Source organism: Aquarana catesbeiana, linkage group LG01 (assembly GCF_042186555.1).
Source record: "Aquarana catesbeiana isolate 2022-GZ linkage group LG01, ASM4218655v1, whole genome shotgun sequence".
Lineage (NCBI taxonomy): Eukaryota > Metazoa > Chordata > Amphibia > Anura > Ranidae > Aquarana > Aquarana catesbeiana.
The window spans coordinates 56,536,456-56,563,441 of NC_133324.1; the positions used below are offsets into that span (position 1 = coordinate 56,536,456).

At 42.7% G+C, this 26,986-nt stretch overlaps 1 protein-coding gene across 2 annotated transcripts in view; it reads left to right on the forward strand.

Annotated features, from left to right (window-relative positions):
- The window catches only part of SETBP1 (SET binding protein 1), a 277,298-nt gene that overhangs the window by 36,790 nt on the left and 213,522 nt on the right, over nucleotides 1-26,986 (forward strand). The window contains exon 2 of one of the 2 annotated variants that reach the window (XM_073618763.1): nucleotides 2,045-2,672. The exons of the other annotated variant lie outside the window; for it this stretch is intronic. Coding sequence (XP_073474864.1) covers nucleotides 2,181-2,672 — 492 coding nt within the window. The 5' untranslated portion in view covers nucleotides 2,045-2,180. The remainder of the gene's footprint in view (nucleotides 1-2,044; nucleotides 2,673-26,986) is intronic. 2 annotated transcript variants of the gene reach the window in all.

Sequence of the window (26,986 nt, forward strand, 5' to 3'; positions counted from 1 at the left end):
TCAATTCAAGCAAGTCATTGTTGGGTACTTAAAGAGCAACAACAACAAAGAGAGACAACAATGGAAAGCAATTAGTAAATGACTAACATTGGCCAGCAAACACCACAACCAAGATAAAGTCAGAAAATTGTATTAGCGATTTCCTTAAAGCTGACCGAAGAGACCAAATCTACTCTTGCATTGCCCCCTCCTCATGCACTGCAAGAGTTAAATTCTCATTTAGTTTAGGGGTGCAGGGGTATATTACTTAACCAATTCCTGGCTCTGGCAGGCGTCCTCCATCCATACGACCTGTCCAGCTCCCTAAGGCGCTCTTAGCTGCTATGGCATGCTTGCCTCCTCTATGTACAATGCAGGGTTTATAGCCCTACATTGTACATGATGGCACTGGGGAAAGGCCCACCTTCTGGGGAGCTTTGGGCAGAAGAGAACGGCACCAACATGTGTATGGTGCATTGTCAGTCTTGTGTTGCACTGCATTGGGCTGTCGTTTATCATTAATGGCACCACAATGGACCCCACATAGAGCAAGCGAGTTGTCATGCATTGTGGAACATGTTACCAAGCAAGCATGGAGCATAATTGTCCTGATCACCAATGTCACAGAGAATGAAACTGAGGCTAAAGCCAACATTTTGAGTTGCCACTAGAACAAGAATGGCATCTCATGCTGAAGGGGACTGGTGGGGGTTGGATTCAAGGCTGCAGATAACAGTAACAATTTAATTTTTGCTTTAGTATTCCCTCCCTAGCAGCACCCCCCTCCCCCTTCCCCCTCTGTCTGAATGACATGGTACTTCTGGGTATGAAATTACATGTGACTCTCTTTCCTTGCAGTCCTGGTGATTGCCTCACGGTTGTCACACAAAACATACATATCAAGTGGCGTTCTGTAGGGATTCGCTGTGGCATACTCATCTTGTCACCAGGAGCTATCTGTCTCTTCTAAGTTGTTGCACCTAGCCCCCCCCCCGACATGGTGCATCTTCAGGAGGCTGGCTGTCTCTTCCAAGTTATTGCACCTAGCCTCCCGACATGGTGCATCTTCATGGGGCCGTCTGTCTCTTCCAAGTTTTTGCACCTGGTTCCCCAACATGGTGCATCTTCAGGGTGCATGCTGTTTCTTCCAAGTTGTTGCACCTGGACCCCCAACATAGTGCATGTTCATATGGCCGGCTGTCTCTTCCAAGTTCTAGCACCTGGACCCCTGATGTGGCACATCTTCAGGGGACTGGTTGTCACTTTCAAGTTCTAGCATCTGGTTTCCCAACATGATGCGTCTTCAGGGTGCATGCTGTTTCTTCCAAGTTGTTGCACCTGGACCCCCGACATAGTGCATGTTCATGGTGCCGGCTGTCTCTTCCAAGTTCTTGCACCTGGATCTCTGATGTGGCGCATCTTCAGGGGGCTTGTTGTCACTTCCAAGTTCTTGCACCTGGCTCCCTGGCATGGTGCATTTTCAGGGTGCATGCTGTTTCTTCCAAGTTCTTGCACCTGGCCTCTTGACATGGTGTGTCTTCAGGGTGCCTGCTGCCTCTTCCAAGATCTTGCACCTGGCCCCTCAATATGGTGCATCTTCAGGAGGCCAGCTGTCTCTTCCATGTTCTTGCACCTGGTCCCCTGACGTGGTGCATCATCAGGGGGCCGGTTGCAAGATCCGGGAAGGGAGAACTGGCTCCCTCATGTTGCACAGTGGTGCATGCTCTGTAGAGTACACTTAGGCCTCCTGGGATGTGTGACATATTTATCTTAGGAGGCTTCAGGCAACTCAATACATCTTTCTTGCTTGGGCAAGAATCTAGAAAGTACTGAGAGGTTTGCCCAGAAAACAAATCAGAAAAATTACTGATTATGAGAGAATGATGGGTAGATAGGGTAATGGTCCGCTTTAGCTTCACTGTAATATCATATGCATTACAAGATGAAAGTGTTGGTACTTGTTTTCTTGAAATCAACCAACCTGGCATTATTAGATTTAATTTAAGAACTCAAACGTACCTATAACCTCTAACTAAATTTAGTCTTATTTTTCTTCTTCTTTCAGATTCCTCATTCTCCCCTCCCATTGCTGATTTTGGAATATTTAAAGCGACCACTTAAGTACTTTCACCGCTAGAGAACGTTTTGTCAGTCCAAGACCCATATACTTTGCACAAAGCTTGTGGTTTGTTGGATTTGTCATGGAGCAACGTGAAAACGCCAGCGGCAACCGGCAACGGTGTTGTGAAACCGATTTCCTGCCATCCGCCTCATCGGCGAAGGCCCCGGCCACCTCTGGTTGTGCCGGAGGAAGCACCTTGATGCCAGCCCCCGGGGCCACCAAGGCTGGTCCGGGAAATGTGGAGTCGATGGAACCGGAGGAAGAAGATGAGCTTGGGTCGGGCCGAGACGTGGATTTAAACTCCAATGCGGACAGTGAGAGATGGGTGACCGGAGATGGCTTGGAAGAGCAAGAGTTCTCCATTAAGGAGGCCAACTTCACTGAGGGGAGTCTGAAGCTCAAGATCCAGACCACCAAGAGGGCCAAGAAGCCCCCAAAAAACCTGGAGAACTACATTTGCCCTCCAGAGATTAAAATTACCATAAAGCAGTCGGGAGAGCAAAAACTCTCCAGGGCTGGGAGGGCCGGCAAAGCCGGGAAGGACGACGAGAGAGTTCACCTGAAAAAGAAGGTAAGGAAACTCATTCTATGATGTTAAAGTCAGTTGTTCTGAAGATAATTTAACTCAACTGGAAGAAGTTTCCAAAAATAAAGTTACTTTTTCCAAGTTGAAATATAAACTATTCAAAAATATAAAATGTTTTTATCTTCAAGTTTATCAAAAACAAAATTTGTTAAAGTTGCTTGTTTTTGAAACTATCTTCTAGTTGTACTTTTTTAGCCCATGCAAAGCAAGAGTTTTATTGAATTGCTGCCTTACCCATACCCATTGGTTATACTCCCCAGCCTTTGCTTCCCCACTGCCTTGTTCCTAAGAAGTGTCATGAAAGTTCAACATTGCCACAGCTTACACCAGGCTAAGGACTTTTCCTCCACCCCAATGTGACTACAATGGGGCATGATTTTTGGCGGGGAGTGAAGGTGAAGCGAATAAAAGCAGCAAGGTGTTTGGAAGTTAAATTGACAAGTTGCTTAACCCTGCAGCTTTCATGCTTCTATTGTAAATGGTTAGATTAAAATAATAATAAAGATTGCTGATGGGCCATTCCCACATTGACTTCCCATTGGTCCAGCGAGACTGTAGAACTATACTACAGTTAAAGGAACTATGTTTGGTTATGGCCCTTTGCACTTAACTTGGATCTTTTTTTTCTTAACGGCCTTATTGAATAAGCCAATGTGTGTGGACTTTTCGGAAAGGCAGAATGGTTCATTGCCAGTTCCAATGGTGGCTTTAGAATGCCCTTACCGTAGCCTGTACTCATTGACTTATCCTAATAGATAAAGACTTCCATCAATGACCGTTACAGCAGTTGGATTCATTTCTAGCGCTGTATGGCAGTTTTACTGTACCATGCAGCCAGTTTGTGCCTATTGGATGGAAGGCTGGTGTTGTGATGTCATCGGTTGCAAACTTTGTTCTCATGGACTTTGCCTTAGATGATGTTGAGGGAGGCCATGAAAGAAACCAAATCTTGATTCGCCCAAGTTTGATCTGGGAATGTGCTATCCTTTCTCTGTTCCGTTCTCTGGAACTTGGTTTCTGTTTTATAAATTTGTCCACTGAACATCCTTAAAGCGGTATTAAACCTGAAAACTTGGTTACCACTATATTGACAAGGTTGCCTACCTAAATCTTTTTTAAACAAACATAAGGTTTTTGTTTGGTGGGAAGAAGATCCATGAGCTGCACATCAGAAAGCAGACTCGTATGGGGAAGTGAATGGCAGCCTTAGCCTGGGCTCCATATTTTGGAAAATTCGGGAGAGTTAAACCATCTGATAGGTTCCTCTTTCTCTTGGTGACTCTCTTGGTGTGATCTCAGGTCTGCATGCCTGCTGTGCCCATTATCAGGGAGTTGGGAATGATGGCAAGGAGATTTCGCTGTTGGAGTATCTGAGACACATAAGCCAGGGACCGGCAAGGCCTGCATGGCACCACTGGTTGGAGCCCAGGCTAAGGCTGCCATTCACTTCCCCACATGGGTCTGCTTTCTGATGTGCTGCTCACGGATCTTCTCCTCAATTTGGAGCCTGCATGAGCTCCCTTTCCTAGCCAACACTCATGATGGTTTAGCCTGGACTTCACCTCTTACCTGAGCTGCACCTACAGTATTTTTGGTTTTTATTTGGTGCATTGATTTAATAAATACCCTGCTGTGTGTTTGTTTATTTTTTGTTTTTTTAATGATAGGCTAACAAATGGACGGAAATGAAAATATATATATTTTTTAAATACTGTAATTGTTTCTTACTATTATAGTATTAAAGCAGTAATAAACCCAAAACCATAATATATTACCAAATATCAGTTTTCTTTTTTAGTTTTCCCCCCTCTGTTTTCACTTGGTGATCTGGCCAGTAACACACCTCCTGTATTAGAGTGCCCCCACTCTTGAGGAATGACCACAGGGGGCACCTTTTGGACGTCACCATTATCAGTCTAGGGGGAGGGGAGTGTTAGATTGACTAGCCGATTTAGATACACTAACAAACTGACGCTAAACTTCAGCTAATACTTTATAATCTGTTACAGCAAACCGTTTTTTTTTTCATTTTGGGATATAGGTTTTACATAAATGAAAGCAGATTACTGTAAGCACCCCTGTCAGTGGTAAATGGTTTGTCCCCTCGGTGGTAAATGGTTTGCAACCTTCTAACTAATACATCTGCGGGACAGCTTGTTATTTTGAAATACCAAGGACTTATTGGCTGGATCATCAGGTGAAAATAAGGGTAAGAAAGCCTAAAAAAAAAACGAATGCAGCCATCACATCTAAGAATTGGAAAGCTGCAAAGTAATGTTTGCTTTTGTGTTTAACACTGCTTCAGTGTGATGAATTCCAGTCGTGGTATTTCCTGACGTCAGCCTAGTCTGCTTCTGCCTGGAATAAAATCAGGGTAACCCTCTGTTTTTGTAAGAAATATTTGTTTTCTTACTGATGTCTAATTAGATTTTGTAGCACATGTCCTCTCCTTCTTGGAACTAGAACCGAAAAGACAGCAGAGTGTTGTTCAACGAAGTCCGTCACAAGAGGACGATCAGACGCGCAGACGCCGAATATTGTTAAACTGACCTATAGCCAGATATAATAGACACAGATTGTCTTTATCATTTAAGTAGTTTGAAACCCTTACATACACTCATGAAGTGAATGGGGTCAGGTGATACACAGAGATGAAACAAATTTGCCCTACATAAGTTGTACCAGTTTATCTGCAGTCTTCTCATCTTTTCATCCGTTCATGTCCAGAAAGTATAAAGCTTGTCTGAGCGGTCAGAATAAAAAGGGGCGGAGAGCTGAAATTACAAACTGAGAAAGCTCAGTGAGGAGAGCTCTGAGAGCTGATTGGAGGCAAGAGACAAACCCCCTTCACACAGCATACAGGAACAGAGCTGAGGCTGTCAATCACAGGCCGGAGCTCCCTCCCCTGTCACCCTTTTTTTTTCTTGGTGTCAGGAAAACTTGTCAGAAGTGACTCAAGAGGAAGGAAGCAACAGACAGAAATGACACTTAATGCTCTGCATTGAGACAAGTACACACTAGAGCAGTGATGGCGAACCTTGGCACCCCAGAGGTTATAGAACTACATTTTCCATGATGCTCAACTACACTGCAGAGTGCATGAGCATCATGGGAAATGTAGTTCCAAAACATCTGGGGAGCCAAGGTTCACCATCACTGGTCTAGAGGGATATGCTTTTTTCATATTTCATGTCTGAGGTTTACAACCACTTTAAGGCCTCATGCACACAGGTCATTTTTTTTTTTTTTTTTTACCTCCCCTGGATGCCTTTGCTTCAGGGGAGGAAAAAGCAGTGTAAAAAAACACGTATAAAGCCGCGTTTTGCAAACACGTTTAGGTAGGGGTGTCGAGCGTTTTTGGGTGTTCATTCATTCCATTGGTCAGAATATTCATTTATTCTGGCCAATGGAATGAATGAATGCCCAATCCCTAAACGCACCTAGCGTTTTTTGTTTTTTTATTTTTTTATCTGCCTGTAAACGCTGTGCAAGGACACATAGGCTAAAATAGAGGGGCTTTTAGAGGCAGAAAAGAAAACGTCAAATAACTCTTGTAGCCGAGTTTTTAACATCGTGTGTGCATAAGGCCTACACACAAGCTGTGAAAATACCTGAATGTGATCCTTGAAGTCCCCTGTACAGCAGGGCAGAATTGTAAAAGGAAATAATAGCAGCACAAGAAGCCAAGGAGCCAATCAGATCATGACGAGAGGCGTGCTGACAGGAGGAGAGCGCAGAGTGACAAAGAGATAAGGTGATCACTGTACTGCTTCTTCTACCACGGAATGCATTTCAGAAGGGCGGTAAAGTCCGCCACTCTTGTGAATGGCCCTTTATACAGTACTGAGAATGCATCCCCTTACTGTGGAACAATAGATCTGATGTTAGGTCACTTTCAACCCTTGCATGGCCAGAATCGTCTAAATCGGTTTAAGCCTTGGGGTCAGGCCTTGGACCCGCTGGCCCGTGGTGGTGCGGTGTTTAACATTTCCTGACCGAACAGCAGATTTGTCAAGTCGAATTTGCTGCAATGTGTGCTCCCTGGTTGCTTTTTTTTTTTTTTGTTTTGTTTGTTCCCCAATACGGCTCGTTTAACTCCGGCAATAGATTTTGTATCCCGCTGACATTGAAAACCACATTCAGTCCTTAATTTCTGCGCGGGCCGCGGCGGCATGTATTCAGATGCATCAATGCAAACAGCGCCAGGTGGCCCGGCCACCGCATCTCTGAAAGTCATAGAAATAACAGCATGGCGGTGGACTCGGCCGCCGGCTATGAAAGACTGGAGATTATCCCTCCCAACTGGGGTCTTGATTGACTTTCTTCAATAGTCTCGCTTTACCGGTTGGCGTCCCAGCCAAGAAAACGTCTATTAGTCCGGGGCGGAGGAGGTAGATGTTTTAGGAGGACGATGCCCTAGATTTGTCAATATCAAAGCTGCTCCAACTGTGGCTGGCAGAGATCGAAGAGTCCCGCATTGTGCTCGGAGCTTCAGAAGAACGTGGAAGATTGTCTGAAGTTCGTTTTCAGCACATGAGATGAGGAAGAGGTCAGGCCGGCCAAAGCTTAAATATCCGTTCTTGTAGGGTGCGTGAGGTATGAAATGTAAGTTAACCCTACAAATTATATTAAAGCGTAACCTCTGCCTTCCCTTCAGTCTTGTACGGTTGTACCGGCACCTCTCCTGTACCGAAGTGGCTTAATTTGATTTCACTGCACACTGTGGGCTTCTCACAGTGTGCATTAGAAGCTGCTACACGTCGGAGCCTCATTTCCCAAAGGTGCCTTTAAATAGTCAATATGCCCAAAAGTGATATTTTAGATATAAGTGGAGCCATGCACGTCTGTGCTGGCCCCTGGCTTATGTGTCTCAGATACTCCAAAAGTGAAATCTCTTCGCCATATTTTTCAACTCTCTGATAATAGGCAAGGCATGCAGACCTGAGATCTCACCAACAGAGTCTCAAAGAGAAAGAGGAACCGTTGCTTTAACTCTCCTGCATCTTCCAAATAGGGAAGACTCATTTTTTTTTGGTGGACTGACGTATTTACGTAAAACCGATTGAACGTTCCGACTTAAGCACGGCTTCAATGTTTGCTAAATAGCATTAGAGCAGTGGTGGTCGACTCAATAGGATGAGGGGGTTTCAGCTGTAGTCTTTGACATCCACATGGGGCCGTAGATAATATTCAGTATATGGGATGTTATACAAGATGGCCATAAACTGCTAACCTAGTGCTGCCGAGGGTTAGAGATGGGAAAATTCTATAGGTTTAACAGGAGCCAAGATTGGGACATGAGAGAGGCCTTTTGATATTGGGGCACATTGCAGGAGGGCATTTGACACTGGGACATGTTGCAGAAGGCCATTTGAGACCGGGACGTTTTGCCGGAGGCCGTTAAAGATTGCTACCATTGTGTTCGTGTATTCGCTGTTGGAGCCCAAGGGCTGCACAAAAGGTACAAATAGGCTACAGGTCGATGGTCAGAGACAAGATCATGCTATAGGTGCTACCGGAGCCATGAGTGGGACATGTAGGAGGCCATTTGAGACTGGGATGCTTTCCTGGAAGCCGTTTGAGATTGGGATATGTTGCGGGAGGCCATTTGAGACTGTGATGTGTTGCTGGAGGCCGTTTGAGACTGGGACATGTTGCCGGAGGCTGTCAGGAGATTGCTGCCATTGTGTTTGTGTATGAGCTGTTGGGGCCCAAGTGCTGTTTCAAAGGTACAAATAGGCCACAGGTCGATGGTCAGAGACGGAGCTTTCTGTAGGTGCTACTGGAGACAAGATTGGGACAATGTATTGCGGGAGGCCGTTGTAGACTGAGACGTATTGCAGGGGGCCGTTTGAGACTGGGACGTGTTGCAGGGGGTCGTTTGAGACTGGGACATGTTGCGGGGGGGGGGGCGTTTGAGACCGGGACGTGTTTCGGGGGGCCGCTTGAGACTGGGACGTGTTGCAGGGGGCCATTTAAGACTGGAACGGTTGAAGTAGACTGTTAGAGATCACTACCATTGTGGTTGTTTGCTGGCTGCTGGGGCCCAAGGGCTCCGCAGAAAGTACAAATAGGCCACAGGTTGGGATACAGGACATCAGCTTCCCTTCACCAGGTTCATAGTTGGCCATACCTTGAAAAGGAACGGTCACTTTAAATGATATTAAGTTTCGTAATGGCTTTGGTAGAAATTCAAAATGCTATGTCAATTTTTAGGGGAAGTAGGTTTTCCCCTGGACATTCTGAACTTGGCTTTATCCTCGACCATTTACCGTCTATATGTTTGTGGGTAATGGGATTCACATGTCAGCCGCAGATTAATGGAGGATCCTGGATGGATTTCCTGCACTTCATCTTTGTGGTTCCCATGTGTTCTCCCACAATAAGTCAGGATCACTCACAAGTCTCCCGCTAATGCGTTCTGTCGTATATCCTATCCTGCCGTCGAGCAGATGTTTCCATCGGTTTTTCGTGTTGCACTTTTTGGCAAAAAAGGCTTTTCATCAATGAATAATCCACAAGAATAGGTGGAACATTTAATAACAATTATCCTTCTAATGTTTCTGCACTTTATGGATCACTATTTTTTTTTTTTCTGTTACCGACCTTGTGTAGAGCTGATGGTCTCTCTCCACCCCGGTGAATTAAAGTCCACTTCCACTTTTTTGCAATAAATTAAAAGGCTCTAAAGCAGAGCAGTCAAATGTAGTGGTCCCAACATCAGCCATACTCTATTTAAAGTGTGCATGCTAAGGTATTTATTACTTCTCACTGAGAAAACAGCCCTCACCCTGACAATGCCTTCAAATGCTTTTCTCTCCAGAAGGATGGAAGTACTTGGTGAACTGAGATAGCAGAATTGTGTAAATCTTGATGCTTCTGCAGTTGTTGGTTGTGTCCATCTTTGTTCAGCCACTGAGATGATGGCCAACAGATGACAGTCATGTAACTTTTGGTGCCTGTGCAGTTCTTGGGTTCACAAATTCAAAGTACAGTCTGATCACTGGGGGGACAAGAGACTGAGGAAATGCTGCCTCCTACTTGCAGTAGACTGGTGACATCATCTCAGGCCTTGGTAGAGTCACTGGACTGGAGCTCAAGGATGGCCTTTTTATGATACTGGTGCTCTGTAATGTGACTTGTAAAGTTAAGGTCCACTTTCATTTTGGAGATGTCGCACTCTTGTTTTATTTTGCTAAAGCTTTAGGCAGCCAGCTAAGTCAACATTTGCAAAACATTTACTCTTCTACCTGATAAGTTATATAATCCAGTTCAGCCAGTTTTGTGATCAGCACCTTTGCTAGACAACATAGCCAGATTGTTGACCTCCAGTGAAGTTTAGCAGCACAGCTTGTTTGAAAACTACATTGGCAGTCATTTACATTCAGATCAACCATACTGTACATCGGGGTAGGCAACCTCGGCTCTCCAGCTGTGGTGAAACTACAAATCCCATCATGTCTCTTCCTCTAGGAGTCATGCCTGTGATTGTCAGGGTCTTGCAATGTCTCATGGGACTTGTTTCACCACAGCTGGAGGGCCGAGGTTGCCTACCCCTGCTTTAAGTAATTCACGCAGACATTACATTGTTTCTGCTGTTACCACATGGAAGTCAACATGTGAAAACTCTCCATTGGGAACAGCAGGAACATGAGACGGAAAAACAAGCCGACAAGTATGCTGGTGAGAATATGCTGACAAGAACATGTTCTACTCCTCCCCGTGTCTCTCAAGTTGCCACACTGGCTTTGCCAGAATACAAGACCTGTATATAATTATTGGTGAGGAGCGTAGGGTGTTGCTTGTATCCACAACTGGGATTAAGACAGCTGCTTTCATGGAGATATAATATATATATATATATATATATATATATATATATATTTTTTTTTTATATTATATTATATTATAATATATATATATATATATATATATATATACTCACCGGCCACTTTATTAGGTACACTTTGCTAGTACCGGGTTGAACCACTTTTGCTTTTAACTCTCCGTGGCATAGATTCAACAAGATGTTGGACATGATAGCATCACACATTTGCTGCAGATTTGTCGTCTGCACATCCATGATACAAATCTCCCATTCCCCTACATCCCAAAGGTGCTTTATTGCAGTGGTCATCAACCCTGTCCTCAGGGTCCACTAACAGGCCAGGTTTGCAAGATAACTGAAATACATCACAGGTGATATAATTTGCTGCTCAGTGATTGCAGTATTCTAGTCTGCATCTCCCCAAGGTGATACATAACACCTGGCCTGTTAGTGGGCCCTGAGGACTGGGTTGATGACCACTGCTCTATTGGATTGAGATGTGGCCACTGTGGAGGCCATTGAAGTACAGGGACCTCATTGTCCAGTGGTGAGATGATTTGAGCTTTGTGACGTGGTGCATTATCCTGCTGGAAGGAGCCATCAGAAGATGGGGACACTGTAGTCATAAAGGGATGGACATGGTCAGCAACAATACTCAGGTAGGCCGTGATGTTTTAAACGGTGCACAGTTGGTACTAAGGGGCCCAAAGTGTGCCAAGAAAATATCCTCCCCACACCATTACACCACCACCACCAGCCTGAACCGTTGATATAAGGCAGGATGGATCCATGCTTTCATGTTTACGCCAAGTTCTGACCCTACTATCTGAATGTCACAGCTGAAATTGAGACTCATCAGACCAGACAACATTTTTCCAATCTTCTATTGTCCAATTTTGGTGAGCCTGTGCGAATTTTAGCCTCAGTTTCCTGTTCTTAGCTGACAGGAGTGGCACCCGGTGTGGTCTTCTGCTGCTGTAACCCATCTGCTTCAAGGTTCAATGTGTTGTGTGTTCAGAGATGGTATTCTGCATACCTTGGTTGTAACTAGTGCAGGGATATGCAATTAGCGGACCTCCAGCTGTTGCAAAACTACAAGTCCCATCATGCCTCTGCCTCTGGGTGTCATGCTCGTGGCTGTCAGAGTCTTGCTATGCCTCATGGGACTTGTAGTTCTGCAACAGCTGGAGGTCTGCTAATTGCATATCCCTGAACTAGTGGTTATTTTAGTTACTGTTGCTTTTCTATCGTCTGCCCATTCTCTTCTGACCTCTGACATCAACAAGGCATTTTCCTCCACACAACTGCCGCTCACTGGATATTTTCTCTTTTTCGTACCATTCTCTGTAAACCCGAGAGATGGTTGTGTGTGAAAATCCCAGTAGATCAGCAGTTTTTGAAATACTCAGACCAGCCCGTCTGGCACCAACAACCATGCCAAGTTCAAAGTCACTTAAATCCCCTTTCTTCTCCATTCTGATGCTCGGTTTGAACTTCAGCAAATCGTCTTCACCACCTATAGATGCCTAAATGCATTGAGTTGCTGCCATGTGATTGGCTGATTAGCAATTTGTGTTATCAAGCAATTGAACAGGTATACTAATAAATTGTCTGGTAGGTGTGTGTGTATATGTATACAGGTGGTCCCCGGGTTACAAACAAGATAGGAACTGTAGGTTTGTTCTTAAGTTGAATCTGTTTGTAAGTCGGAACAGGTACATTTTTTAAGTGTAGCTCCAGTCCAAAAATCAATTTTTAAGCTTTTTTGATAGCATAGGGAAGGGTTATCATCACCCCTGTCATTTGTTTTGCTGTCTGTGCCCCTGTTCAGAAGATTTCACCTCACTTTCTGCCCCAATGACAATTGGATTTTGAAAATTTTGGGTTGTTGTGGAAGCAAGCCTTGGTGATAAAGCCTCAGTGGAGGAGACACCTTTTTCCCATAATAACTCTTACAGGAGAGAATTTACCTTCCTAGGGGTAGATTTCATCTCACTTCCTGTTGTCTCCTTCCGTTTGTAAGTAAGAGTCATTTGTAAGTCGGATGTTTGCAACTAGGGGACTACCTGTATATATAATATATGTGTGTGTGTCTGTTTCAATGATCCTGGTTGACTATCTGCCAGTGACTATGGTGTCCGTTTATGAAGCAGTGAAATCTATTCACTGCTTCGTTCTCCGGCATTCACAGTGAAGATCTTTCTCCTCTGTGTGCCTGTTTATGAAGCTTTGTAGATCGCTTCACCTTCTGAGGAGTGAAGAGATCTACAAATGCTTCAAACAGTGGAGAACGGCCCCTGATACTGGAATCTCGTGAGACTTTACGAGATTACAGCACCAGAAATACAGAGATGTCAGTTTATTAAGCGGTGATAAATTATCACCGCTCAATACACGGACGATTAATGTTAATAAAATAATGAGTCCCCCTACATTATATACATATGTATACACACACACACATTATATATACATGTATATACACACACATTATATATATATATATACATATACACATTATATGTATATATGTATATATATGTATACACATAAATATGACAGGGGGACATGGTTACAGTGTTGGGGGATCTGAACGAGGCATAAGGAAGTTAAAAATCTTCCTCCTTCCCCCTCAGATCCCCCCAGATTTCCTCTTCACTCCCCGATTCACCACCTCTGAGCTGGTGAACCTGGGAGTGTGAATTCTGACTCAGATCGCCAGTGAATCGGTGAGATCACTGCTTCATAAACTGGCCGTTACTGTGTCATTCAATGAGGATTCTCAGCGTGTAGAGATAATCGGCGGGAGAACAAGTTCAAACATGTTCTCCCCCGATTATCACTGTTTCATAAACTGTTTATGGACTGTGATCAGCGGTGATCCTCGGGATCACCGCTGATCACTGCTTCATAAACGGACACCTTTCTCTTATGGGAATGATGGGTGAAAAGTTGAGTGTTCAATATAGCATGCTTCTAGGTTTTGAGGAAGACCCTGGGGTAGAAGGAAATGGTTTTATTGCCAAATATACTCATAGGTAGATGTAGGCGAACTAAAGTATAGCATTCTATAATAATAATAATTCTTTTTTAGTAGAGTAGGGCCCTCTAAAGACGTGTGAGAGGTCCGCCTTTCTCCAGTGCTGTGTAGAACCTGAAGCCTCCTTAGATATGTGTCGTGCATGTCCCAGTAGGCTTTAGGAGTAGGAATATGTCCTTCTCGCCAAGGCAAGGGAATGGCTGAATTAAAATAATTAAAAACAGAAAAATAAGAGAAAAAAGAGATCCTTTTTTTTTTTTTTTTTTTTTTTTTGGGCCTGACTTTCATAACGAAATAGTACAAAAACCACTTCATGTCCCCTGAAGTGGTCAGGGACCATGCAATTGCTTTCTGAAATCAGCAGGTTTTCCATAAAAAAAAACTTCTGGAACCTGACCACATTCCTGCACTGCGTCTCAGAAAAGGTGGCGGGAAGGTCCACCTTCTACGTGTTGGTCAACACTTGGAAAAGTGTGGGACGCCATCTGCTCTCCTGGATGCTGTGAACAGCCATTTGAAATACCAGTGGCTCTTTGTTAAAGGCAGCAGTTAAAAAAGGAAAAAAAAAAAAAAAAAATCGAAGGCTCTCTTGTATGTGTAGAGCCTGAGAGTGTCTGGTATTGTGTTTCCCTCTCCCCGAGGGAAGATGGTCCTTTTCTTTTGCTGTCTTTGATTCTGTTCCCTGCCACATTGAGAACAAGCTACTGGTTGCAGCTGCTGCTGTCAGCTGGGGACTTCCCTATTCTATGAGCTGCCTTAATCCGAGCTCGGGGACGCACCAGCTCACTTTCCCACATGGCCACTTTAACAAGGAATCTTCCTCCTTCTGCCATGACAATAAGCATCCAAGTTCTGCTTTTCTCCCACATAGAGATCATCTCCACTTAACAGACAGAACTCCAGACAGCACATTCATTCATAGATACACTATATTGCCAAAAAGTATTGTGACGCCTGCCTTTACACGCAGATAAACTTTAATGGCATAGTTTTACCGTGAATTTGCTGCGATTTTGGGGCGATTTTATAATACTGTGCTTGTGGGGTTTTTCATAGGTCATGTGACGCAAAAACCGCATCAAAAGCATAACATGGGTGTGGTAATGATGCGTTCTTGCTGCGTTTTCAATGCATTTGAACTGGGAGAGGTGTGTGCGTTTTTTTTTGTTTTTTTTTTACTGACCAAAAATGCAGCAAGCAGGATTTTTAACGCCACAATGGACCAATGTGAAGACCTATATAGAATTTAAAGGGATACATTTTTCTTGAGCTTTTCTTGCGCTAAGGGTGCCAATAATGGCCGACGATAAATTTATATTCATTTAAATTGCCGATAATAATTAAAAAGTCGAATATAATGCAATTCTTTATAAAAATATAAATATTTTTAAAAAACTGGCGGTTTCGGTTTTCGGCCAGGTGCATCCTGCATTTCTGGTTTCCATTCGGTGCCCCTCTAGTAGGTACCGTCTACTTCTGGAGTTCACCTTCAGAACTTTTGATCGTTGGGATAGTGTAATCAAGATACACTTTTTATTTCCTTGCATGGGAGTGAATATTTATGTTCAGGAAAGTGAAATCTCATTGGCCAGTTCTGGTCTCCTGCAGTTTACACTGACAGTCTGACACATTTAATAAGGCCAATAGTTTCAGACGATTAAAAAAAAATATGAAGTGATGTAGTTGGGATCTGATATTTCCCTGCTCTGTTCAGCCAGCAGGAGTGGAAAGAAAATCCTGTGTAAGCCGAGAGTCATTGGAATCGCTATGAAGTCCCCGTGTGACAGCACCGAGCGGAACTGAGACACTCTAAAAATGGAAACCAAGGTTAGGGAAGCTTTCAGAGATGACAGGCGGAAACCAGGGGGCTGTCATCAGAATACCTGCAGCTGTTTGCTACTGTATGTCATTTTTTTTTTTTTAAATTGAGGATTGAATAACACTTAAATGTCCATTTAAAACTTAATGTCCACAGGGTGACAACGCTGCTGTGCAGTCTCACTGCAGAATGAACAGCGTTGTCACCCTGGTAAAGTAAGTTGAAACATAAAGGAATAATAATAATAAAAATAAAGGAATCTAATGGCAGGATTAGCCATGGAAGAAACTTTTACTGGGGGGTGGGGGGGAGGACGACAATTAATAACCGACTGGATTATATATTAATATTTGTATCATTTTTATTTTATCATACGTGATTTATATGAGATTAGGCAGGCCTTGCTCATTACCTATTACAAACTAAGAAAAAAATGAAACAAAAAATAATAAACATGATATAATTTTTTTTTTTTTTTTCTTAGACTGTAATTGGTCATGGGCAGGGCCCTCCTTACCCTTTTGTAGGATAAAAAACAAAAAACAAAATTCAAATTATTTTCTAAATGGTCCAAATGCTTCCTCTTCCTTTGGACCCCAAAGTGGACCCATGGGCAAAATAATAATATTTTTTTTTAATTGTTCTATACCTCTATTATATACTGTACTGAGATATTACACACACATATATATATACACATTTACATTTTTTATAATTTTTTTTTTGCCCATGGGTCCACTTTAGGGTACATGTAGGGTATATGTAGTCAATTTATTGATTATTAAAAAATACTGCAAGAAGAGCCAAGTGGAGTGCCGGGCCGGCTGAGATTCTTTTTATGTATTCAATAGAGAGTGGAGACGGGCTGCTGTGGCCAACACCCGGGTTGTCTATGTACAAGGGTGGCCAGTTTTGAGCGGAACGATGGATCTGTGTGTGCTCCTGTTCCAAACGCAATATTCCCCACGCAAGAAAATGGCTGTTAAGTAATGCTGGGTGCTGTAATGACCATAAACCGGAGACTGCGGATGATCAAAGGGAAGATTTATTTTATTATTGTTTGTGCCCATATATCTGTCCAGAGCCATTTACTGACCTCCTACTTATATATTAATATTTGTATTATTTTTATTTTGTCATACGTGATTTATATGAGATTAGGCGGGCCTTGCTCATTACCTATTACAAACTAAGAAAAAAATTAAATAAAAAATAATAAACATGATATAATATTTTTTTTTTCTTAGACTGTATCATGGGCAGGGCCCTCCTTATCCTTTTGTAGGATAAAAAAATAAATAATTCAAATTATTTTCTAAATGGTCCAAATGCTTCCTCTTCCTTTGGTCCTCAAAGTGGACCCATGGGCAAAATAATAATATTTTTTTTTTAATTGTTCTATTCATCTATTATATACTGTACATTATGAGAGATATTACGTGTGTATGTGTATATATATATTTATTTATTTATTTATTTATTTCAGGTACTTATATAGCGCCGTCAATTTACGCAGCGCTTTACATATACATTGTACATTCACATCAGTCCCTACCCTCAAGGAGCTTACAATCTAAGGTCCCTAACTCACATTCATACATACTAGGGACAATTTAGACAGGATCCAATTAACCTACCAGCATGTCTTTGGAGTGTGGGAGGAAACCGGAGTACCCGGAGGAAACCCACGCAGGCACAGGGAGAACATGCAAACTCCAAGCAGGTAGTGTTGTGGTTGGGATTCGAACCAGTGACCCTTCTTACTGCTAGGCGAGAGTGCTACCCACTATACCACTGTGCCGCCGTGTGCGTGTGTATATATATATATATATATATATATATATATATATATATATATATATATATATATATATATATATATATATATATATATATATATATATATATATATATATATATATATATATATATATATATATATACACACATTTTACATTTTTTTTATAATTTTTTTTTTTTTTGCCCCAGGGTCCACTTTAGGGTACAATGGGATCATTTAAAGAAAAATATTTTATTTTTTTACACTACAAGAGTATTAGGAGAGCCCTATTCATGACCAGTTACAATCTAAGGATATAGATATCTATATAGATATATATCTATATATATATATATATATAGATATATATATATAATATAATCTATTTTTTTTTTTTTTTTTACCTTTTTTTTATTTTGCCCATGGGACTCTTTAGGGGTCGGATGGAGAGGAAGCAATTGGACCATTTTATTTAATTCTTGCATGTTTTGACGTTCTAAAAAAAAACAGAAAAAGTTAACAGTTGAATAAAAACTCCAAATAAAGTTTTATGATCCAAACTAAAAAGTCTTGACCTTGACTATGTTTAAAGATTTTACTTGCGTCTATCTTTATTTTTTATTTTTTTATTTTTTTTCCCGACCAGAATAGTTGAAACTGTTGACCAGCATAGCTCAGCATAAGAAAACGGTTTACATACTTAAAAGAGAGGGAAAAAAAAAAAAAAAAGATAATTGGTTTGTGTTTGCACATTTACTTTTAGAGCGTATTGTGCCTTCGGGCTGTTGAGGATTTGCATGCTGCCATTTATTTTTGTAAGTCGCGCTAGAGAACAAGAGTTATGTAGATGAAGGCGAGCATTCTGCCTTGTTGAATGCTGCGGCCTACAAGCTGAAAATTAGCATACAACTGTTCAGCTGGAGCCATTTGTTGCTTTCTGAGAGCAATTCGCCTTTTTTTCAAAGACCTTTTTTTTTTTTTTTTTTTTTTAAATCAGATTTTGCAGGCCTTTTCAGCTCAACTTTATCTCCTTTAAATTGAAATAAGGGAGGGAAGGACAAAAGTAACGGATGGGCCCTCAAGAATAGCCTGTTTACCCCGGTGCATCTTCTTGGGTCATTTTTTTTTTTTTTTTTATCCTTGCAGCTGATCAGGAGGTACAATAGTGGAGATTGAATGCACTGTCATTGCATAAAAATGATTAAATGAAATCGAAACTCAATGGAGCTTTTGTAACTGTACACCGCGGTGCTGGAAATTTTATCCTGTACGGACACATGGCTTTCCAACTGTGACTGATCGCGTTTTGTGTGTGCTTAACTGGCTCCTGACAGGCCTAAACTTCGTGTGCCAACTGCTGGAGGAAGTCAAGGTCACCGTGACCTTGGCCAAGATGGAACAATGCTTATTTGGCCTCCTGGCTCCTAGGACATGTCTTATTTTCGGGAAGGAGTGAAACCTCCTAAGCCCGAGTCATACATGGCACGACCATGGTGTGGAAGAGCTCTTTAAAAACGGTAAAAGCAAAATCAACAACTTAGCTCTAGATAAACACCAGGGTTTGCAGAGCGTAGTTGGTTTCTCCTGTATATGTACGTTTGTAAACCAGATGCCACCTCTACACCGGATCAGCCACCATCTTTTCTATCCACTAGTTTTCCCAACAAGATTGAGCTCTTGAGTACATAAAAGAATCTTAGGTTGCGATCCACTTAGCTCTTCTTTCAATATTTTTAAATAATCAATAAATTGAAAATAAAGCTTTTGGACCCTTTTGAGGTAGCCTTGGTGTGCTGATGATACTTCTTCTTCAATCAATAAATTGACTGCATACAGCAATATCTCCACCCAAAAACCAGTCTTCCTTGACATATTTCACCACTCCTGGCTTGTTCACGAGGGGAAGTCAAGGAAGGTTTTTGGGTGGCGATATTGCTATATGTAGTCAATTTATTGATTATTAAAAAATACTGCAAGAAGAGCCAAGTGGAGTGCCGGGCCGGCTGAGATTCTTTTTATGTATTCAATAGAGAGTGGAGACGGGCTGCTGTGGCGGGCACCCGGGTTGTCTATATACAAGGGAGGCCAGTTTTGATCGGAACGATGGATCTGTGTGTGCTTCTGTTCCAAACGCAATATTCCCCACACAAGAAAATGGCTGCTCAGTAATGCTGGGTGCTGTAATGACCATAAACTGGAGACCGCGGATGATCAAAGTGAAGATTTATTTTGTTATTGTTTGTGCCTATATATCTGTCCAGAGCCATTTACTGACCTCCTACTTGGGACGATACGGTGAAAACAGTCCTACTCTGTACTTTGTCTTAAGGTTTAATTTTTCTGGGACAGGCTGGATGATATTTTTTCTTGAGTTTTTGCAAGACTGAGATTGCCTTGGAGTTTTATACACTTCCCAAACTTAAAAAGGTCCAAAGCTTATCTTCATGGTCACATGGTAAACCTACAGCAACCTTTTGGGAGCCACGCAGGGCCCCGTTTATCGAAGGGGCCCTGCCTGGTTTGGAAACGTTGCTGTAGGTGGTCACATGGTAAACCTACAGCAATGTTTCTAAACCAGGCAGGGCCCCTTCGATAAACGGGGCCCTGCGTGGCTCCCAAAAGTTTGCTGTAGGTTTACCATGTGACCACGAAAATAAAGCTTTTGAACCCTTTTGAGGAATCCTTGGTGTGCTGATGATACTTCTTCACTTTGTTTCCGTTCCAAGGTAAGAGCTCTTATTAGAAGGTTGAGACGTGTGTAAAGCTCCAAGGAATTCTCAGTCTTGAAAAACTCAAGAATAAGTATATTATAATAAATTATAATAAAACACAAAAAAAGAACCACCAGTAGTAATACATCACGAAATGTATTTTAATGGGGCTGGAGGATGGATAGGAACCAATTAATCTTAATACCACCCCCATAGCGATCTATGGGGCCAGACTGCGCAAGTGCGGGCATTGGAGCAAGAAGCCAACCGAGGAATGTTAACAATGCGGGCCTCTAAATGAGGTCTAGGTACATATAGCGACATGGAATGGGGGAAGGGATGCGATAAAGGGTAAGGCAAGGGGGGAAAAAAATAAAGGAATGGAAACACGCTTGGGTAACTAATGCTTTTTTTTTTTTTTTTTTAAAACATATGTTTTTTCTTTGCACTAATAGTAATTTTTCAAGGCAAGCAGTACTGTTTGAATTTGAACAGAGCGGATCTCCTGAAAGCTTGTCCTGAAGAATGAACTGCAAATGAAAAAAGCTGAGTATCACATACAGTACTGATCTGTGCTGTTACAAGTGCTCTAATACAACTACAATCACTTGAAAGGAATCCGTTTAAACCTCTTTTACATTTACAGCGCAATAACTTATATTGGTCTCGGTTAATAATCTGTTACGCTCATGATCGTGGAGTATTATATGAAAAACCACTAACTGGTGACCTAATTCTCCTTGCAGAACCCTCCCGTCTGACTTTGCTTCCAGATAGTAAAAACAGGTTAAATCCCAAGTAAACCCTCTGTATTTATTACTGTAATGCAATCATTTTGCTTATTTGGTAATAGGCTGCTGCAAGGGTTAAAAATACTGCTATCAGCACCATGGAGAACCAGGTGTCTGTTCTAGCACACCAGTAAGGGCCCCAGATCTCCAGTGGTCCAACATTCTTCCCTATACACTGCTCCAATCAACAGTGCTCTAGGTCCCTGAGCAGTGCTGTTGATTGGAGCAGTGTGCAAGGGGGCCTGTCAGAGCAGAGGACTGGCTCTCCAAGGTGCTGCCAGTACAAAGTATTTAACCTGTGCTGTAGAACTTAAAAAAAAAAAAAAAAAAAGTGAAAGGCATATTTATTATTGTATAATTTGCAGATTGACTGATTTACAGTAATAAATACAAAATGTTCAATTTGGGCTTTAAAACAAATGTAACGTAAACCAGTTATAGCTCCTACTAATCTATTTTTATTACTAAAATGTAAAATCAAAAAACATTCAAAAGTTGTGGTCATGTGACTTTTACCCTCGGTTTCCTAATCCATTGCGGGGCTTCCTCACTTTCACTGATGTCATCACTTGCGCTAGATCAGGGGTCTCCAAACTGCAGCCCTTTGATCAGATGAGACCCTTTGCTCGCTGTTATCTGGCCCATGGGGCACTATTTCTTCCACCAATGATGGGATGCTATTCCTCCTGCTAACACCAAAGATGGGGTGCTATTCGTCCCACTGACACCAGAGATGGGGAACTAATTCCCTCACTGGCACCAAGGAATGGGGTACTATCACTCCTACTGACATCAGAGATGGAGAACTAATTCTCCCAATGACACCAGTGATGGGGCACTCTTTTGTCTCACTGACACCAGTTATGTAATTTTTTTTTTTACTCCCACTGACCGCCAAGCCTATGGCATTGTTTACTCCTATCAATGCCAGGGCATTTTCTTCTCCCATTGGCCTCCAGCCCCCCTAAAGTTTGAAGGACAGTAAACTGGCTGTTTGTATAGAAAGTTTAGAGGCCCATGCCCTAGATCAGCCATTCTCAACCAGGGTTTCTCCAGAGGTGGCTAGGGGTTCCTTGAGCTGTGGCTGATTTTACCTCCTGTTTGATGGTGTCTATATACTTCTGAGCCAATGCCGCTTGGAGGAGCCAGTGGTATGACACCAATGATCTTTATAGCTCTCTGTAAGAGGGACATTCTTTACCACCACTGTAAAGAACTGCATTCTTCTCACTGACCACCAAAGTAAGGGGCATTATTCCCACTGACCTCCAATTAATGGGTTTTATCAAGGGTTCCCCGAGACCTGAAAATTATTTTAAGGGTTCCCCTGGGGTAAAAAGGCTGAGAAAGGCTGCCATAGATGAAATGTGATGACATCTGCAGAGATAATGTCAGTCAACGTGGAGGGGGTGGGATTGAGCATGGAATGCCCATGTGGGGATGTCCAGACTTGTTCCATGGTGATGGTGCTGGGAAGAAATAGAAGGTCGTCTGGGATAGAGCTATAGTTCTTGGATAAACAGTCACATTTTACAAAAAAGGCCCATTTGGACCTTGCTGTCTTGTTGCATTGTGTTAACACATGTTGCATTATGGCAGCTGATTCCGGTCTGGCAAAGCACCAAAACATTCCAAAAAAATGGACAAACACCATTTTTGCCGAGACAGTGCAATGCGGTGTGCTATAACACAAGTGCGTTGGGAGCAGTTATACTTAAAAGCCCACCTCTGGCAAACCTAAAAATGATCCCTTGGGACTGCAATGGTAAAAAGCCTTCTTTGGTCTGGGGGACTTGTTAAAGTAGATTTACTTACCAGCTTCTCCGCACTGTTGGACTGGCCCCGGAGTTCAAAGGGCATCAAGGCCAATGCAGGGTCCTGATGACAGCAAAAGACAGTTGACCACCAGAGATTAGGAGAGCGTAGGACCAGGTAAGTTAAAGTGCTTCTCCAATCCCCTAGACAACGGCTGGCCGTAGACGGAGCAATTTTTTTTGCAGGAAAGAAAATTTCTGTTTCCCTCATCAACACAGACAGTGTTGACAAGGGGGAATCCCTCCCGCGGAGCCATTGTGTTCTCCCGGCGGGGGGGGGGGGGGGGGCGGCTAGAACAGCCCTACCAATAATCGGATGTAAAATCCGGCAGGCTGGCTGTACCCAAGTTGATCTATCAACTTTGGTAATTCAGCCTGCCCATACATGGTTCAAATCTCGGCCGGTTCCTGCTGAACCGGCCAAGATTCGAACTGTCTATGGCTGGCTTAAAGGAGTAATCAACACTTGCAGCCTGGAGTTGGGCTTTATTCATGAAAATAAATATACATTTTTAATTGATAGTATAAGTACAGTACCTGAATATGTCTTGCTATCCACTCCTGTTACTACTTACAAAGCAGCACTCCGATTTGAAGGAGAGAGGGCCACCAGGGCTAACAGTAAATTTCAAGCGTCTGATAGGGATCAGTCTGCTTTATAGCAATGTTACGGAAATGTCCACTTCTATACATTCATAGTTTTGAATGCGTTGTGAAAGCCCTGCTAAAGCTTGCAACACAAGAATGATGGAAAAAATACAAAACGCTTTGTGAAATTGATGGTGGTTTCATGGTGGCTTTGGCTCTGATTTTTTTTTTAGTAGTTTGCTAGTTGCCTGTGATTGAATTGTAGTATGGGCAGGGAGAAATGAAGTCATGATTTTATACCGCATGCAATAAACAGCTTGGCTGTGAACACCGCCACCCACGCATCATACACACAACGCTTTTTCTCCAGGAGGGACTCGAGCCATGTGTGGCTTTTCCTCTGGACCGTAAGGCTCGCTGGCACTTTGCATGCAGACCTTACACTGCTTTGCATTTTGTTTTGTTTTAAAAAGAGTTTTGCGGTTTTCTCTGAAAAGAAAACGCTAATCGGAAATGCAAAGAGAACTCGCCTAAGTGCATTGTGGTCGCCTTGCCTCCTCTTAGAAAATCTCCCGACTAGAAATACAGCAGAACATTATTATAGTTTAGAAAAATTCATGTTTAGACAAGTCTAGACTAAACTGGCAACCGCAATCGAGCCCTTGTGTATATTCATACCGAGAAAGTACTCTGTGAACTCTCTTATGTGTCGTTAAATGTACGCTCCAGTAATAACTGAAAATGAAAGTAGGTCTTTACCCAGTCACTAAAGGATTTAGGCGGGATTCGCATTTCCGTGTTGTGGTAACGCACATAACACGCATTGCAGTGCCATTCGTTTTGAAGCCAAAGCGCTACAAAAAAAAGGTGCTATGTACTTTTGCAAGCATATGATGCATTTCAAAGTACGTTAACGCAGCCCAAAGAAGTAACTGGACCTTTGGACAGCAAGAGAGCGGTAAAAAATGGAATGGCCCCTCCGACTTGAGTACAACCAGCATGTTGGAATTTTCTTCATGCAATTATTGCCAACGGCCATAGCCACTGGCAGTATTCATTGTATTTTGCTGGCTGCGAAGGCCTCCGACGCCAACGCCGCCTACACCAACACCCCCCCCCCCCCCCCAGCAAAATATAATAACGTTGTGGGAGGAATTTTGATGGGGAGTTCAAGCGATTTTCTTCCCTTTCACCCATGGTGGAAGGAAAGAAAATCAAGTAATCTGTAGGTTGCTTTCGGCTTGTCCAGTTTACTGAGCATCACCGTCTCTCAAACTCTCCCGTTGAGGTTAATGGGACTGTGCTGCAACCGTGAGGCAAGAAGCGCGGTATTGCAATACAAAATCCCCCATAGACCATTTGGATTGAAAAATTAATTAAATATCAAAAACCCATTTGAATTAGGAAGGATTGGGGTCTGTCCCCTGATGGAGATTTCACTTCCTGTCCTGGAGATGCAACAGGAAGTGAGAAAAAATCTCTAAAAAGTGAGGGGATATCACATCTTGGGTAAGACTTTCTCAACCTTTTCAACACAGAGGAACCCTTGAAATAACTTTCCGGGTCTCAGGGAATCCCAAATGACTATATCCACAACCCATGAAACATTAGTGTGATGGTCAGTGCGAAAGAATGCTCCTTACACTTGCGGTCAACGGGAAGAATCCCCCCCCCCCTTTACAGGTAGCTAAAAGATAATTCATGTCAGCGGAATGAAATCTATCTGAGAGGCAAAAATTGCTTCTCTAATTTCTCAAGGAACCCATAGACCTCTCTGGAGGAACCCTAGTTGAGAAACCCTGTCTTAGATGTCCACATTGGATTTCCCATCTTTCTTTCTCTCTCTCTTTCTCTCTCTCTTTCTCTCTCTTTCTCTCTCTCTTTCTCTCTCTCTTTCTCTCTTTCTCTCTCTCTTTCTCTCATAAATACACTTTGAACTCCACCACTAGGTTATTAGTTGTTAATTGTTCCATCTATGCCAAGAATGTACGTTCATTGATCCGATGTCGTCATAGAAGAGACATTACCCCCATCTTCAAGTCAGCAGGTCTTCTCCGTTTACCTTAATCTATCTTTTTCTTAAAAATGTTTCCCTTGACTGATACATAAGCTCTTCCAAAATGCCCTTGGGCAGGGCTTGCATATTCACAGGCTTGGGATTCGGTGTTCCCAGAGCATACAGCCCACGGTTGAGCAGGGAGTTTTACACAGCTAAGCATTGCCAGGAGGATAAACGCAAGCCTTGGGCAGGTAGGATGTCTCCCTTGTGTGTCTTTCCAAAGTCAACTTTTGAATTCGGCAAGAACTTTTAAAGACTCGTAGTTGTAATACAGCCAAGCAAGGCTTCTTTTTTTTTTGGTGTCCTTTTCCTACTTTTTATATGTTTGCAGTAGGAAAAATAAAGAAACTTTTAAGTCTAGTATGTTAGACTTCCAAGTCGTATAAATTTGTTTCTTAAACACAAGGCCTCAGTTTATCATGTACACGTGTCTGTCTCGCCGTGGTGGGTCTTTCTTCAGCTTGGACCTCAGATCAGCCTCCTGGAACCTGATTTTACAGGCCGATGCGTCTCCCACCCAAAAGATCCTGCACTCTGTTCCTAGGCTTCTGGTCTGATTTGGCTTTTATTCATTTAGGTTCCCACAGGTTCCAGATGCCCAAAGATTAGAAGTTCTCATTGTCATTGATAAATATTTTCCTGTATGTTAGTACACCAATGAAGTATACAGGTTCTTTGGCTGGTCAAATTAAAGTGATACTAAACACACACTGTTTAATATACATTATCACTTCTCTTTCTGAACATGGATGATGACACTGCAATTATTTTAATTAAAAAAAAAAAATGTAAGTACCTTTTTCCTAATCAATATATAAGCTGTCAAGTGACCCAGCTCTTTCTCAGCCTGTCTGCAGGGAAACAGCGGCAGGAGGAGCTTCTAGTCCTCTGCTGCTGCTCCCATGTTTAACCACTTGCCGACTGCCACACGGCACAGTGGCATCGGTGGGCAAATGGGCGTACCTGTACGTCCCCTTTAAGAGCTGGCGATTGTGTCACGGAGCCTCAGAACGGGGAAGTGCCTATGTAAACAAGGCATTTCCCCGTTCTGCCTAGTGTCATGACAGAGAACACTGCTCCCTGTCATCGGGAGCAGTGATCGTTGTCATGTGACTTGAAGCCCATCCCCCCACAGTTAGAATCACTCCCTAGGACATACTTAACCCCTTCATCGCCCCCTAGTGGTTAATCCCTTCACTGCCAGTGTCCTTTACACAGTAATCAGTGCATTTTTATAGCTCTGATCGCTGTATAAATGACAATGGTCCCAAAAGAGTGTCAAAAGTATCCGATGTGTCCGCCATAATGTCGCAGTCTCTATAAAAATCGCAGATCGCCGCCATTACTAATAATGCACGCCCGCCCCCTCTGTGATTAGACATAGCGCAAGCTTAATGGCGGCTACAGCAGACTCGATGTCCGCCGGCACTCGCCGATGCTTTGGTACACAGGGAGAACGGTGGTCTGCCTATGTAAACAAGGCAGATCACTGTTCTGTCAGTACAGAAGGCTCCTGTGTCTCTGTTAACCACTTCAGCCCCGGAAGAATTTACCCCCTTCCTGACCAGAGCACTTTTTGCGATTCGGCACTGCGTCGCTTTAACTGACAATTGCGCGGTCGTGCGACGTTGCACCCAAACAAAATTGACGTCCTTTTTTTTCCCACAAATAGAGCTTTCTTTTGGTGGTATTTGATCCCCTCTGTGGTTTTTATTTTTTGCGCTATAAACAAAAATAGAGCGACAATTTTGAAAAAAACGCATTATTTTTTACTTTTTGCTATAATAAATATCCCCCAAAAATATATAAAAAAAACTATTTTTTTCCTCAGTTTAGGCCGATACGTATTCTTCTACATATTTTTGGTAA